This window comes from Chiloscyllium plagiosum, chromosome 16 (genome assembly GCF_004010195.1).
Source record: "Chiloscyllium plagiosum isolate BGI_BamShark_2017 chromosome 16, ASM401019v2, whole genome shotgun sequence".
In the NCBI taxonomy this organism is placed as follows: Eukaryota; Metazoa; Chordata; class Chondrichthyes; order Orectolobiformes; family Hemiscylliidae; genus Chiloscyllium; species Chiloscyllium plagiosum.
Window position 1 is genome coordinate 7,434,565 of NC_057725.1, and position 15,123 is coordinate 7,449,687.

A 15,123-nucleotide genomic window follows, 5' to 3' on the forward strand; every position below is an offset into this window, starting at 1 on the left:
TGGACACACTTTCCTCATTCCTGAAGAAGGGCTTATGCCCGAAACGTCGATTCTCCTGTTCCCTGGATGCTGTCTGACCTGCTGCGATGTTCCGGCAACACATTTTCAGCCCAGTATTTATTGCCCATCCCTAGCTGCCCTTGAGAAGGTGGTGGTGAGTTGCTTTGCAAAACCACTGCAGTCTGTGCTGTACGTCTCTCTTTTGATACAGTGTATTGGTACAGCTGAGCAACTTGCTCAGCCACCTCAGAGGGCATTTAAGATTCACCTATATTACTGAGAGTCTGGAGTATAGGCCAGACCAGGTAAAGGTGGCAGATTTCCTTCCCTGAAGGACGTTAGTGATTTTCTGATAATCAACAGTGGTTTCATGGTCATCTTTGGGCTCGTAATTCCAGATATTTAGTGAAATAAAATCAAATTCTGACATCTTGGCAGGATTTGAACCTGGGTCTACAGAACAATACCTAATTTTCTGCATTAATAGTCCAGTCATAATGTTACTAGGCCATTGTATCCCCAGGGTCATGTAGGTATTGAGATATTGCTGAGAACAATGTATTTTGTGAAGCTTTTCATTTTCTATTCATCAGAATAGTCTACAGGATTATCAATAAATGGAAAAATCAAAATTCATACAATATGAGAGTTAGTACTGATTGGTCTCTTATGAGTAGAGCTGTTGTGATGAAGGAAGCAATAGTCAATCACTAAACAAAAAAAAACAAACAACTGCAGATGCTGGAAATCAATAACTTTTTAAAAAAACGTTGCTGGAGAAACTCAGCACCTGTGGAGAACAAATAGAATTAACATTTCGGGTCCAGTAAGACTTCTTCAGAACACAAGTTTTAGCTGTGAAGTAGGGTCACTGGATCTGAAATGTTCATTCTGCTTTCTTTCTACAGATACTCCCAGACCTGTTGAGCTTTGTCCAGAAATTTCTGCTGTTTTGTGAAATGGGTAATGATGGTTGACAAGATTAGAGTGGTGCTGGAAAAGCACAGCAGGTCAGGCAGCATCCGAGGAGCAGGAAAATCAACGTTTTGGGCAAAAACCCTTCATCAGGAATGATGATTGACCGTTAACTGCAAGAAACTTAGGTTTCAAATCAGGCAGGTTGACTCTGATTGCTCAGGTCATTGTCCTAAGAAATGATCGATCAAGTGGTAACAAAACTAGCTGCCTAAACAAAGCTGTGTCCATTTGATGCCTTGACTTGTATTTCAATCCACTTGCAATAAAGGCAATATGTCATTTAGATTTCTATTATTGACCTTATGCTCACTTTCTGCATTAAAAAGTTGGACCTTAAAGCATTGCTGTCAATGTCACGTGCTAAGATTACCCTGTGTCACATGCGAGTAAGATCAGACTCTGGATAATAGACCAGCTAACGATATGGCTGGAGAGATGTTGTAGGGAAGTGAGATTTATCTGCTGGAAGTATTGGGATCAGTTCTAGGGAATCACACCAGTAGACTGGGCTCAATATACTTGCAGGGACATTTGCTAGTACTATGACGGAGGCTTTAAACTGGAATGGGGTGGTGGGGAGAACGGGAACCCGAGCAGGGAGTCAAAAAAAAATTAGGAATGAACTGTAGAATAATGGAACCCAAAAGTAGAAGATGAAGGAAGCCTGGACTAATAGCAAATATAGCCATAGTACAAAAAATGTTAAAAAGACAAATTTAAAGGCATTGTAACTGAATGCTTGGAGTATTATAAACAAGGTAAATGAATTAACAGCATGGTAGCTGGAAACTGGTCTAATATAGTTACAGTTATGGAGACATGACTATAGGTTAACCAAGATGGAGAGTTGAACATTCAGGAATAAATGATGTTTAGGAAGGATGAGCAAAAAGGAAAGGAAGGTTGAGAAGCATTGTTAGTAAAGGATGAAATAGTGCAATAGTTCTGGATGCAAGTTTGCTCGCTGAGCTGGAAGGTTCATTTTCAGACGTTTTGTCACCATACTAGATATCATCATCAGTGAGCCTCCGGTGAAGCATTGGTGTGAGTGACCCACTTCCTATTTACATATTTAGGTTTCCTTGTGTTGGTGATGTCAGTTCCTGTAGTGATGTCATTTCCTGTTCTTTTTCTCCAAGGGTGGTAAATGGGGTCCAAGTCGACGTGTTTGTTGATAAGAGTTCCAGTTGGAATGCCATGCTTCTAGGAATTCTCGTGCATGTCCCTGTTTGGCTTGTCCTAGGATTGCTGTGTTGTTCCAGTTGAAATGGTGGCCTTCCTCATCTGTATGCAGTGATACTAGTGAGAGTGGGTCATGTCTTTTTGTGGCTAGTTGATGTTCATGTATCCTGGTGGCTAGTTTTCTACCTGTTTTTCCAATGTCGTGTTCGACTGCGACAACATATCTATCCTAGGACAAACCAGGGAATTCTTTGAAGCGTGTCTGCGTGGGTTTCCTCCGGGTGCTCCGGTTTCCTCCCACAGTCCAAAGATGTGCAGGTCAGGTGAATTGGCCATGCTAAATTGCCCGTAGTGTTAGATAAGGGGTAAATGTAGGGGTAGGAGTATGGGTGGGTTGAGCTTCGGTGGGTCGGTGTGGACTTGGTGGGCCAAAGAGCCTTTTTTCACACTGTAAGTAATCTAATTAAATCTAGTCTATAACATTCCAACCGGAACTCTATCAACAAACACATGGAGTTGCATCCCATTTACCACCCTCTGAGAGAAAGAACAGCAGATGGCAGCACCACAACAACTGACATCACCACAGGAAATGAAATCACCAGCACAAGGAAACCTAAACACACAAATAGAAAGTGGGTCACTAATACCAGTGCTTCACTGGAGGCTCACTGATCATATTACCTCAGAACCTCAGCCTGAACTACAAATCTTCTCAAAACTCGCTAATAGTGCAATAATGTGGAAAAGATTTTTAAAAAGTGAGGTGCAGCAAATCAAGAAGTAAGATCAGTCTGAGTGGAACACAAAAGAACAGGGGATGAAAAACATTAAAGAGGATTATCTATAGGTCTCTAAACAGTAGTGATCAAATAGTGATGGCATTAAATAGGTAATTTATTATATGGAGCAATTGTGCTACAGTCTAATCTACATATCTTCGACATATGATCTAGCAAACCATATTAGCAAATACAGAGGAACCTCAATTGTCCGAACGAGATGAGCGGGCACTATTTTGTTTGGATACTGATTATTCGGATAACTGATTCAATGCCTCTCCTCTGAGACTCTGAAGTTTCCTTTTTCCTCGCTCTGCCTGCCTTGCTCCCTCTCTCTGTCTCGGGGTTTGTTTCTGAGCAGACACACCCTTGTGTGGAAGAGACCTGCAGCATTGCTGAAGCCTCCCGCTCCCCCATCCCCACCCCCATCAGTTCGATGAGATTGACACAGCGAGCACTTGCTGAGTTCATTCCCATTCAAGAGACGAGGCAGCAGCACACTGTGTTCCAGTGATGGGAGTCCTGCAGTGTGTGTAAGATTTGTTTTTAAATCAATATATTGGGGAACCAGCTAGGGAACAGGATAACTTAGATTTCATATTGTGTAATGAGAAGGGCGTTAATTCTTCATCTTGTTGCGAGAGATCCTTACTAAGGAAGAGTGATCATAACATAATATGATTATTAATTAAGAAAGAAAATGAAGCAGTCCAATCCAAAGCGAAGGTTCTAAATCTAACAAATGAAAGCTCAAAGTTTTGGAGGGGTGAATAAATCAGACAACATGATTAAAAAGCATGATGGTAGGTAGGCAATGTCTAATAGTTGAGGAATGAATAACTATATTGCAACAGATTTCCATTTTTTTTTTCCTGAGGCAAAAAAACAACAGGGGAAGTAGCCTAACCATAGTTAACAAAATAAATTAAGGATTGTATTAAAACTGAAGGGATTCACGTAAAGTTGCCAGTGAAAGCTTGAGGCTATATATCAACAAGGTTGAGAATTCAGCAAAGGAGAACAAAGGGATTGTTGCAGAGGATGAAATGGAATATCAATTGCAACTTACAACGTACATAAAAGTGAACTGCTAAAGCTTCGAGAAGTATGTAAAGAAACAGATGGGTGATGACATGTGTAGGTCCCTTAAAGTCTGAAATGGGAGAATTAATAATGGAGAACAAGGAAATGGCAGAGACATTAAGCAATCAATTTAGTTCTTACTTTGCAAAAGACATAACTTCCGAGAAATGATAGAGGAGCAAGCATTTATTAAGGCACAATTGAAATGAATTAGTAGTCATAAAAAATATTTTGCTGGAAAAATTAATGGGACTGAAAGTTGATAAATCCCCAGCACTTTATAACCAACCCAGGGATTAAAAGAGATGGCAATGGACATATTGGAAGTGTTACTTGTCACCTTCCAAAAATCTGCAGTTTCTCTAACTGTCACAGCAGATTGGAGAATGGTAATGTAACCTCAATCTTAAAAAGGAATGGTAGGAGAATAATTGGGAATCATGGAACAGTTAGCCGAACATCAGAAGTAAAGACAATGCTGGAGACTGTTATAAAGGATGTAATAAGAAGACACTTGGAAACTGTCAGCAAGTTTCAACAAAGTTAACATGGGTTTATGTACAGGGAATCATGTTTGACAAGCCAACTGGAGATTTCTGAAGATATAATAAGTAGAATAGCTGAAAGAGAACCAGTGGATATGGTGTATTTGGATTTTTAGAAAGCTTTAGATAAAGTCCCACATAAGAGGTTAGAGTACCAGATTAAATCACATGAGATAGAAATCATGTCCTGGCATGGGTTGAGAATTGATTGGCAGACAGGAAAGAGAGTGAGAATAATGGGTCTTTTTCACAATGATGAGTGATAGCTAGTGGGGTACCTTAGGGACTTGAACCCGTTATTCAGAATAGGTTTGGATGAGGGAATCAAATTTGCTAATGACACAAAACTCAGAGCAATTGCAAGAAGTGGTGAAGCAGTAAAGAGGCTTCAGGATAACTTAGATAAATTTAAGTAAATGAGCAAATACATGGCAAGTGCAGTATAATGTGGATATATGAAGTTATCCATCTGGAAGAAGAAACAGAACATCAGAGTATGGCTTAAATGTTGGTAGGCTGGGAAATATTGATGTAGGAATGTGTCCTTACACACCAGTCACTGACAGCATACAGATACAGCAAAGAGTTAAGAAGGCAACTGGCATATTAGCCTTCATTACATGAGGATTTGAATATGGTAGCAAGGATGTTTTGCTGCACTTGTACAGGGAATTGGTGAGACCATCCCTGGAATATTGTGTGCAGTTTTGTTGCCCTTATCTAAGAACCAATATTCTTGCCATGGTGAGTTACAGATCAAACTGATTACTAGGAAGACGGGTTTGTCATGTGAGGAGAGATTGAGTCAATTGCGCCTATATTCACAAGACTTTAGACTCATAGGGCATGGAAACGGACTTTTGGCCCAATATTTCAAAGTTTCCAAAATTGAACTAGTCTCATTTGTCTGCATTTGGCCCATATCCCTCTTAACTTTTCCTTTCCAGATACTTTACATTTCAATATCGTCCCCTCTCACTTTTCTAAAGAATATAGAATCCCTACAGTGTGGAAAAAGGCCCTTCGGCCCAACAAGTCCACACCAATCCCTCTGAAGAGTAACGCACCAAGACCCATTCCCCTTGCGGATGATCCTACATTTACCCCGACTAATGCTCGTAACCTATACATCCCTGAACACTATGGGCAATTTAGCATGGCCAGTTCATCTAACCTGCACATGTCTGGATTGTGAGAGGAAACCTGAGCAATCAGAGGGAACCCAGGCAGGCACGGGGAGAATGTGCAAACTCCACACAGACAGGCGCCTGAGACTGGAATCGAACCAATGGAAGCACTGAGCCACTGTGCCACCCCAAGTCTGATAGGGTTTGACAGACTGAACACAGATGATGCTCGCCCTGGTTAAAGAGGCCTAGAACAAGCAGTTTGTGATCACAGGATGAAGGGTAGATCACTTCAGGCAAAGGTAGTGAGAGTCCTAAAGATATTACAGAACGGAAAGAGGCCTTTCAGACCGTTGTGTCTGAGACAGTCATCCAATATCCATCAATTCTAATCCCATTTTCCAGCGCTCGGCCCATGGTCTTGTATACCATGGCATTTCAAGCACTCATCTAAATGCTCTGTCAGTGTCTTGATGGTTCCTACCTTCTACCACCCTTTTAGACAATGAGATCCAGATGCCCACAACTCTCTGGATGAAAAAGGCTTTCCTCAACTAAAACTAAAACTCCTGTTCCTCATCTTAAAACTGTGACCCCCGATTATTAACCCCTCTACTAAAGGGAAACCTTTCTCCATATTCAACTGTCTATGCTCCTCAGAACTTAGACTATAAGCCATAGGAACAGAAATAGACTATTCAGCCCATTAACACTACTCTGCCATTCAGTGAGATTGAGGCAGATCTGATGACCTTCAACACCAGTTTTGATCGTGTTTCTATTTACCACAGCATCAATCTTCATAACTCTGCCAACTTACTGATTATTCCTCTGACGTTCATAACAATTTGATCCAAGTTCTGAAGGTATTACTTGTGAGGCTGTCTTCAAGGTGAACCTGTGGAATTCACCACCACATCAGTCTGTGAAAGCCAAGTCACTGAATATATTTAAGACAGAAAAAGATAGATTTCTGGAAATGAAAAAACATCAAGGGGTATGAGGAGAGAGGGGATGTATTGGCTGAGACAGATGGCCAGCCATGATCATATTGAATGGCAGAGAGCATCCAATGGCCAAATGGTCCCTTTACTCACAAGTCCCTTTTACATAAGGCTGGATAGTATGAAATGAAGGCCATCAAATGAAGCTTTAACCGGGTAAATTGGAGAGGGTGGATTGTGGAATGATTCGGTGAGATACAGGGAAACAAGTCAGAAACAACAATGAATCTACGTCAGTTTTAGTGCAGCAAGACTTGTCTTGAAGTTAAGAGTTTTGGAGATTTTCCTACGTATTTGTAGCTTTGACCTGGCCTCTGGTTTGTGAGAGCAGTGTAAAGATTATTCACTAAACTGTTGTTATTAGATGAGACGCCAACATATTTCCTTAGGATTTGAAGCCACATCTGAACAGCTGCAATAATTTGTTTCATTGCTAATTGATGTAAAGCCTATGTGGAATTCAGTGCATACAACAGGAAAGTACTGACACAATTTTAAATGCCTCAAACATTCAATTTGTGGTTTCCCTCTTCTTCACAGTTCAGTAGTTGTATAGCACGGAGTACATTTGTAACTGTATTTTGGTGTAGCATTTCTTAGTTGTTCTATTTGTGCTCATGGACAGGGAGATCTCTGTGTTTATAACTCAATTTCTCAGTGACTAGCAGTGGTGGATTACTTTTTGAATGGGCCTTCTTATCAAAGCTCTGTTTTATCTTCTTTTTTATCTGTCCATATAGTCAGCCAGTGGCCATTCTGGTAGTGTATACTGGTAAAACTTGCTTTATGAAGGCAGGTGAGCTTAAATTGGCAGTGCAGGAATCTTACGCTATGCTACTTCTATCTGGATAAGCTGTGTACAGTGGATTAGTAATGGGACTGTTACTGACGTCCTGCATGGGTTTGATGTCTTTCATTGTCAGTGTTGTACTATTTTGACTCTCTGGATGGTTACTCCACAGATGCAGAGAAAACATTTGCTCTTCGTGAATAGACGTTTCAGGGTACTGTATGGTAAAGCATCATCGGTGTTAAATAATAACAGTGGCTTGGAGCCCGCAGTTACCCACAGTTAAAGCAGCAATGTATCCTTTAATATTCAAAAATTTACTCCTGTTTTTAACAAATAAAGTGGTTCTCATTCCAAATTGATGCACTGAGTGAATCATTTCCTTACTTGATTTGCCTTTGTACCATTATATTTTATTCAATTCAAATGGTTCAGGCAGGAAACTGCAGAACACCATTAATTCTGTCCCATTTCCAGGATTAATTCCGAGCTAATTTTATTTTGCTTCTACTGAAAAGCCCTTGGACTTTATTGGTCATGCAATTTTATTGGTTTTTAATTGCTGTGCCTCACAACAAAGGGATTTTAAACCTTGAGAATACAATTAAGAATTACAAATGATAAATTTAAATAACATTGTTCAAGTACTTATACAGTCTGGTGTTCCCATTTGCAACACCCCTGACCTAGTGAAATGTGGATAAACACGTTTTTCTATTTCACCATTTAGAATTATTTTGAAATTCTTACAGCCTGCTTTACATTGCTGCATTAAATTGTGAAGCTTGTGCTGGGCTAGAGATCACTTACAATTACTATGCCATTTAACCCAAGCAGCTGAATGGTACGGCAGAGCCTTGTCAGCATATGGATATATTCTGCATACCAAATAATACCTTGAAACTGTTGCAAGTTGCTTTCGTTTAGAATAATTGTACTTGCATGTTTGGTAGAATTGCCACTTTACCAGAAAGCTTAATGAGAAAGATGACAAAACTGTCTAATTAATATCTTTTCAATGTAATGCACGCATGCCGTGCTGGGAAATGAAGTGCTTTGTGAGAGTCTGTGCCTTCAACACAACTATTTTTTGGGAAACATTTTTTTTTTCAGTAATGCACATATCTTCTATTAGGAAATGAGCCAGAGAAGCAGCATGTCTTACGGGTGTGTGATATATGTGCTTTCGTGAGTGTGTGGCAAAGAAGGCTGCATCATCAAACTGAGCATGCTCAAGAATTTGTGCACAAATACATTTTCTCCTTTGGAAATTAAATGAGTAGGTTGATGGAATTAACTGGCAATATTGAGGAAACATGTTGTAGGGGAAGTATTATGGCTCAAAAGAACTAATTTCCTCTCATCAACCACTCGGCTGTAACATTAGCCAGCAAGCTGACTAGATTTCCCATTCATTCATATTACTTTATGGAAAGTGAGTGAGCACAGTCTCATCAAAGTACTGTACATACTCGAGTGATAGTCGATCTCATGGAAAAGTCGACCCCCTAGTTTTGGCCACAAAAATCTGGAATGTTCCATATATCTTGTGTAAAAGTCGATCCTAGCTCCTCACATATAACGGACCAACATTTATGAGTCAGTGTGCTGTTCGTCCAGCTCCACCCCGGGTCTTCAGGATTACTGTACTTTGTTGTGTTTTTATCTTTATTTGTTTAGAGATTCATTGGCCGTCTGCTAATGATAACGGTATGAATTTTGACAGGCATGAATTTTTCAGCCCCTCAAAAATAGTATCCAGTAATAGTAATAGTCGACCCCATAAATTTAACCTTAAAAATAGTAAAAAAAAAATTGAACTATTACTGGAGTATATATGATACTTTATGCAAATACTGTTTCTGTCTATGACTGCTCAGAGAAGAAGTGAGCCAAATGTGACATTCCATTCAAATCTTGTTGCCTCGAATTCGGAAGAGTCTGATATAATTGCTTCTTGTCATTTAGATTAGATTAGCTTCCCCACAGTATGGTAATGGGCCATTTGGCCCAACAAATCTGCATCACCCCTCTGAAGAGTAACCCACCCAGACCAATTCCCCTATCCTATCTTTACCCCTGACTAATGCACCTAACACTAGGGGCAATTTAGCTTGGCCATTTCACCTGGCCTGCACATCTTTGGATTGTGGGAGGAAAAGGAGCACCCAGAGGAAACCCACGCAGACATTGAGAGAGTGTGCGCACTCCACACAGGCAATCACCCAAGGCAGGAATTGAACCTGGGTCCCTGGCGCTGTGAGGCAGCAGTGCTAACCACTGAGAAACCATGCCACCTCCTTGATGGAATCTCATGGTATTATTATATTGTTATTTGGGAACTCAGGTTCCAAAGTGGAATTAAAACTCATTTTATTTTTCATTCCATGATGGTCTTATTTGTTTCAAAGGTCAGAGAGTAATTTTGACCAGTAAACTAAGGACAGCATTTCCAAGAAATCATGAGGTTTTAGTCAATGACCAGCAAGGCACCTGGGAAGATAACTGCGAAGGCATTTACTGACGTGAGTTTTACAATCCAGAGAAAGAAAGAGGGCCAGAACATTCAGAGAAAAGAGTCCAGAGGAGCAGAGGTGCTATAAGTAATTTCCAAAAACAATCAGGGCAGAGTTGGGGAGAAATCCCAAGTTGCTTTAAAGAAAATCCAATACTCAGGAGGGTGTGGAGTTGTTAGAGAAGAAGACATTTTACAATGTTGTTAGAGACACCAGAAGAACACCTTATGACAGAAAAGCTGTGGAAGATCTCTGTTACAGTTGCAGAGTGCATAAGTACTGTGGTCAGTAGCTGCTCTTCCTAGCTTTCAATGACAGAGGCCTTGGTTATTAGCTCTCCATTAAATCATGTTCCCCACATTCAAAGAGCTTCACCCTTGGTTTACAGTATGATTTGTTCTTCAGATTTCAAGCGTTAGAGGCAGGTGGTAGAATTCCCTACTGGGTCTCAAGCCAGAGAACAAAAGCTGTCTTGTCTTTTAACTTGTACACGAGATGTAAACATCATCATCAAACAGATTTATTTGCCAGCGGGTCAGCACCACACCAATAGTATGTGGTTATCGGAATCGTTCTCCCCGTGTCTGCGTGGATTTCCTTCGGGTGCTCCGGTTTCCTCCCACAGTCCAAAAATGTGCAGGTCAGGTGAATTGGCCATGGTAAATTGTCCACAGTGTTAGGTGCATTAGTCAGAGGGAAATGGGTCTGGGTGTGTTACTCTTCGGAGGATCGGTGTGGACTGGTTGGGCCGAAGGGCCTGTTTCCACACTGTAGGGAATCTAATCATGAGACTAGGCTAAGAGGCAGATCTCTGTACAGCTAGTACAGGATTCGAACCTGATGTCACTCTGCATCACCCAATAGCCATCTGGTCAACTGTGTCACCAATCTCCTTGCTGTTCAGAAGCTTGAATCCTCACACTGTTTCTCATCCCTTTGTATTTCAGGGGTCTTTACTTGTTTGGATCTGTCTCCCTACTGTTGGATTTGAGACTGAGCTAACACTATTCTCAAACAGTTCTGATATAAACAGACATACCTGTGGTTATCTATCTCGAAGAGACCTTTGACCTTAACTTGCAGTGTGCAGAGTTTAAATCAGAAATGTTTCTCTTTTGAAAAAAAATGTGCAGCTTCAGAATGTCATGGTTATACTATCATAAATTATTTTTATAAATATTGCCATAATCGCACTGGAATCATTACAGACAGACAATTGGTGGTGGTTTAACCTGGGGGTCTCCATAGTGAGGGGAGGGGCTGAGAAGTGGATTGTTTTGTGGTGATCTCAGCATGTGTGGGAATTGAACCCACACTGTTAGCATCACTCTACATTGCAAACCAGCCATCTACCAACTGAGTTGACCAACTCTCAAATGCTATTGTTCCACTGTTATACCAGTAGATATTATGAGCTGAAAATGTGTTGCTGGAAAAGCGCAGCAAGTCAGGCAGCATCCAAGGAGCAGGAGAATTGACGTTTCGGGCATGAGCCCTTCTTCAGGAATCAAAAACCCACCCTCGATCTCTTCATAGCCAACTGTGCCGCGACATTAACCGCCTCAACCTCTCCACCCCTCTCACCCACTCCAACCTCTCACCCTCGGAACGTGCAGCCCTCCACTCCCTCCGTTCCAACCCCAACCAAAAAAGAAAAAAAAAATTCTCCTAGTAGATATTGTGAGGCAACTTTACAATGGAAGAAATGTGGAATCCATCTATATAGCAACCAATGAGATGGAGACCAGGATGGTATCTACTGAAAATCTGAAATTGTGATGCTTTGGCTCAATCTTAGACTCCATTGAAATACCATTAGCCCGCACCATCTTCCTGTAAACAAAAGATCTTGGGACAAGTATAGTCCATTCAGCTCCCTCTTGCCATTCAACAAGAGCATGCACAATTTGATTGTGGTCTGAGCTGCATATTTGATTAGATTCTCTATAGTGTGGAAACAGGCCCTTTGGCCCAACAAGTCCACACCACCCCTCCAAAGAGAAACCCACCCAAACCCATTCCCCTATCCTGTATTTACCCCTGACTAACACACCTAACACTACGGGCAATTTAGCATGGCCTATTCACCTGACCTGCACATCTTTGGACTGTGGGAGGAAACCAGAGCACCCGGAGGAAACCCACGCAGACACTGGGAGAATGTGCAAACTCCACACAGACAATTGCCCGAGACTGGAATTGAACTGGGGTCCCTGGCGCTATGAGGCATCAGTGTTAACCATTGAGCCATCACTGGTTGACTTGTGCACCTGACAGATTTAATCCAGGCGCAGTGTTCTCGTCTGCTGGTTGGAGAACCAATGAAGATCCTGCATCCCCTTCCTCCAGGGGCCCAAGGTTATTCCTTCCAAATCAGACACCTGTTTGTGCAGCGTTGGACTTTCCATCAGCTATGACCGCTGTAGGACAACAATTCTGTGCTTGAGTCCTGTGAGCAATCACTGGTGTCCAGAAACCAGCTGTGATAGCCACTGCATGTTTATACTGAGAGAAACAAGGTGGTAATGGGTGGGATGGGTGCCATTGTGGTGGTGGCAGGGGTGAGGTTGTGGAATTCTGAGAATGAGTGCATCTCCAACAACATTTAAGAAGCTACATGTCTTTAGAAACCCATTGAGTATCTACGATGTGGAAGCAGGCCATTCGACCTGTCAAGTCCACACCAACCCACACCCTCTCTGTAACCCTGCATTTCCCATGATGAATCCATCTCACCTACACATCCCTGGACACTATGGGCAATTTTTCATTGGCAGTCCATGTACCCAGCACGTCTTTGGACGATGCGAGGATACCAGATGAAACCCATGCAGGCAAGGGGGCAAAGTGCAAACTCTACACAGGCTGTCACATGAGAGTCTAACTGAACCCAGGTCCCAGCACTGTGAGGCAGCAGTGCTAGCCACTGAGCCACCATGCTGCCCAAGTAGTTTATTCAAGTAGTTCAACTGTTGCAGTTTAATGATGAAGGTTATATTATTGACAGTGCAACTCGACTAGCATTTCATTCATATCTTGTCTACTCTCTTTCACAGTCTGAATTTCATGTTATTTTTTGCCTGTAGGACTGTGTCTATTAATTAGGTGTTATTTCAATTCAGTTGAGCAAATTGATGACAAAGAACCTTTATACTGTATAATGCTTTCAGCTCTAATATGCAAATTAATTTGTAGTTCAATGAGTCACTCTACCCTTGCAGTATCCGTACTAGGCTGTTCACTGATGGAGAAAATTAATTTTAAAATGTTTAATATAAATTCAAAAGTGCCATGATAATTATATCCAGTGCCCATCGTTATGATCTCTTATAAATCAAGTGCCCTGACTATGGCTAAACTCTGAGATATTTGCTTTACTGTGCTAGTCTAGTGGGAAATGCAACATGGATGTTGTTGGTTAAGAATTAAATTTTCCCTTTGCAAGTCACGGTGGCTCAGTGGTTAGCACTGCCACCTCACAGCGCCAGGGACCCAGATTCGATTCAAGCCTCAGGCAACTGTCTGTGTGGAGTTTGCACATTCTCCCAGTGTCTGCGTGGGTTTCCTCCAGGTGCTTCGGTTTCCTCCCACAGTCCAAAGATGTGCAGTTCAGGTGAATTGGCCATGCTAAATTGCCCATAGTGTTAAGTGCATTAGTCAGGGGTAAATGTAGGGGAATGGGTCTGGGTGGGTCGCTCCTCGGAGGGTCAGTGTGGACTTGTTGGGCCGAATGGCCTGTTTCCACACTGTAGGTAATCTAATCTAATCTTTAAAAAAAGTCCCTCAATTTTTTTTTAATTGAACCCGAGAATTACATCTTCATTTCAGCACAGTTTTCGTGATGAGACAGATGTAACTGTGAGGTAAAAACAATGACTGCAGATGCTGGAAACCAGATTCTGGATCAGTGGTGCTGGAAGAGCACAGCAATTCAGGCAGCATCCGACGAGCAGCAAAATCGACGTTTCGGGCAAAAGCCCTTCATCAGGAATAAAGATATAACTGTGATGCTGTCAGCAAAATAGGACTTCCAACAATCTGACAACTGGGGCGGGGGGGTTGAATCTTTTGGCTAAGTGTAATTTTTTGTTGAGTTACCTGAAGGATTTCTCTCCATGAGACCAGAGGATTCATTCATGCTTTTGTTCCAAACTCATTTCATTAAAGATCTACCATTCCCTTCACATCCAAAGCTAGCTCAATTCACCCAATCACCATAGACTGAAGTGTTTGCTAGTGCCAGCACTTACAGTCCTTATGGTGCACTGATAGTGTTCTTCCCTCATAGTCAGGAGACCCAGGTTCAAGTCCTTCCTGCACCACATAATATTCCCAAGCAGGTTGATTTCAGTGTATCTGTACTAGCATCCCTGGTGCCGGTGTATATATTTAGAATCCCTACAGTTTGGAAACAGGCCCTTCAGCCCAACAAGTCCATATCGACCCTCCGAAGAGTAACCCACCCAGACCCATTCCCCAACCTCACATTTCCCCTGATTAATGCACCTATCCTACACATCCCTGAACACAGTGGCCAATTTAGCACGGCCAATTCACTTCACCTACGCATCTTTGGACTGTGGGAGGAAACCCACGCAGACACGGGGAGAATGTGCAAACTCCACACAGAGAGTTGCCTAAGGCTGGGATCGAACCTGGGTCCCTGGCGCTGTGGGGCAGCAGTGCTAACCACTGAGCCACCGTGCTTCCCTAAATCCCAGCTGTGCACCAGGTCAAATGTTGACAGTTCAGCGGTTCCCTTCGCTGGCAGTGTAGAGGCATAGAAACTGGAAAGCGACTCCGTGCAGATGTGGCACGGCTGGCACATGTCTGTTCAGGAGTGATTGGAAAATATTTGTTCTTCCAGCTCAATATCCTCATCCTACTCCACGCCTGCCCTGCCTTTTCATGTCCCTTTCCAGTAAACGCTCATGAATGGCCCATCTTTCTTGGACAGCATGTTCCCACCCACCTGTTTGGATTGAAATTCCTTGAACTCTGTCGCCATAGTCTAGTCATGACCACCAGCTGCCCTCGAACATCTCTGGGACACCCACACCAACCAACCCTACCACCCCGTGGCTGAATACTTCAACTCCCCCACCTTCATCTATCT

General features: G+C 42.2%; 1 protein-coding gene across 8 annotated transcripts in view; it reads left to right on the forward strand.

Annotated features, from left to right (window-relative positions):
• Nucleotides 1–15,123, forward strand: part of ano5a (anoctamin 5a) — a 201,600-nt gene that overhangs the window by 76,550 nt on the left and 109,927 nt on the right. For 3 of the 8 annotated variants that reach the window (XR_006313884.1, XM_043705403.1, XM_043705404.1), the window contains one exon: nt 7,664–7,705. The exons of the other annotated variants lie outside the window; for them this stretch is intronic. Coding sequence is in view for 2 of the 3 variants with exons in the window: in XM_043705403.1 (XP_043561338.1) it covers nt 7,664–7,705 (42 nt within the window). In the remaining variant the exon portion in view is untranslated. The remainder of the gene's footprint in view (nt 1–7,663; nt 7,706–15,123) is intronic. 8 annotated transcript variants of the gene reach the window in all.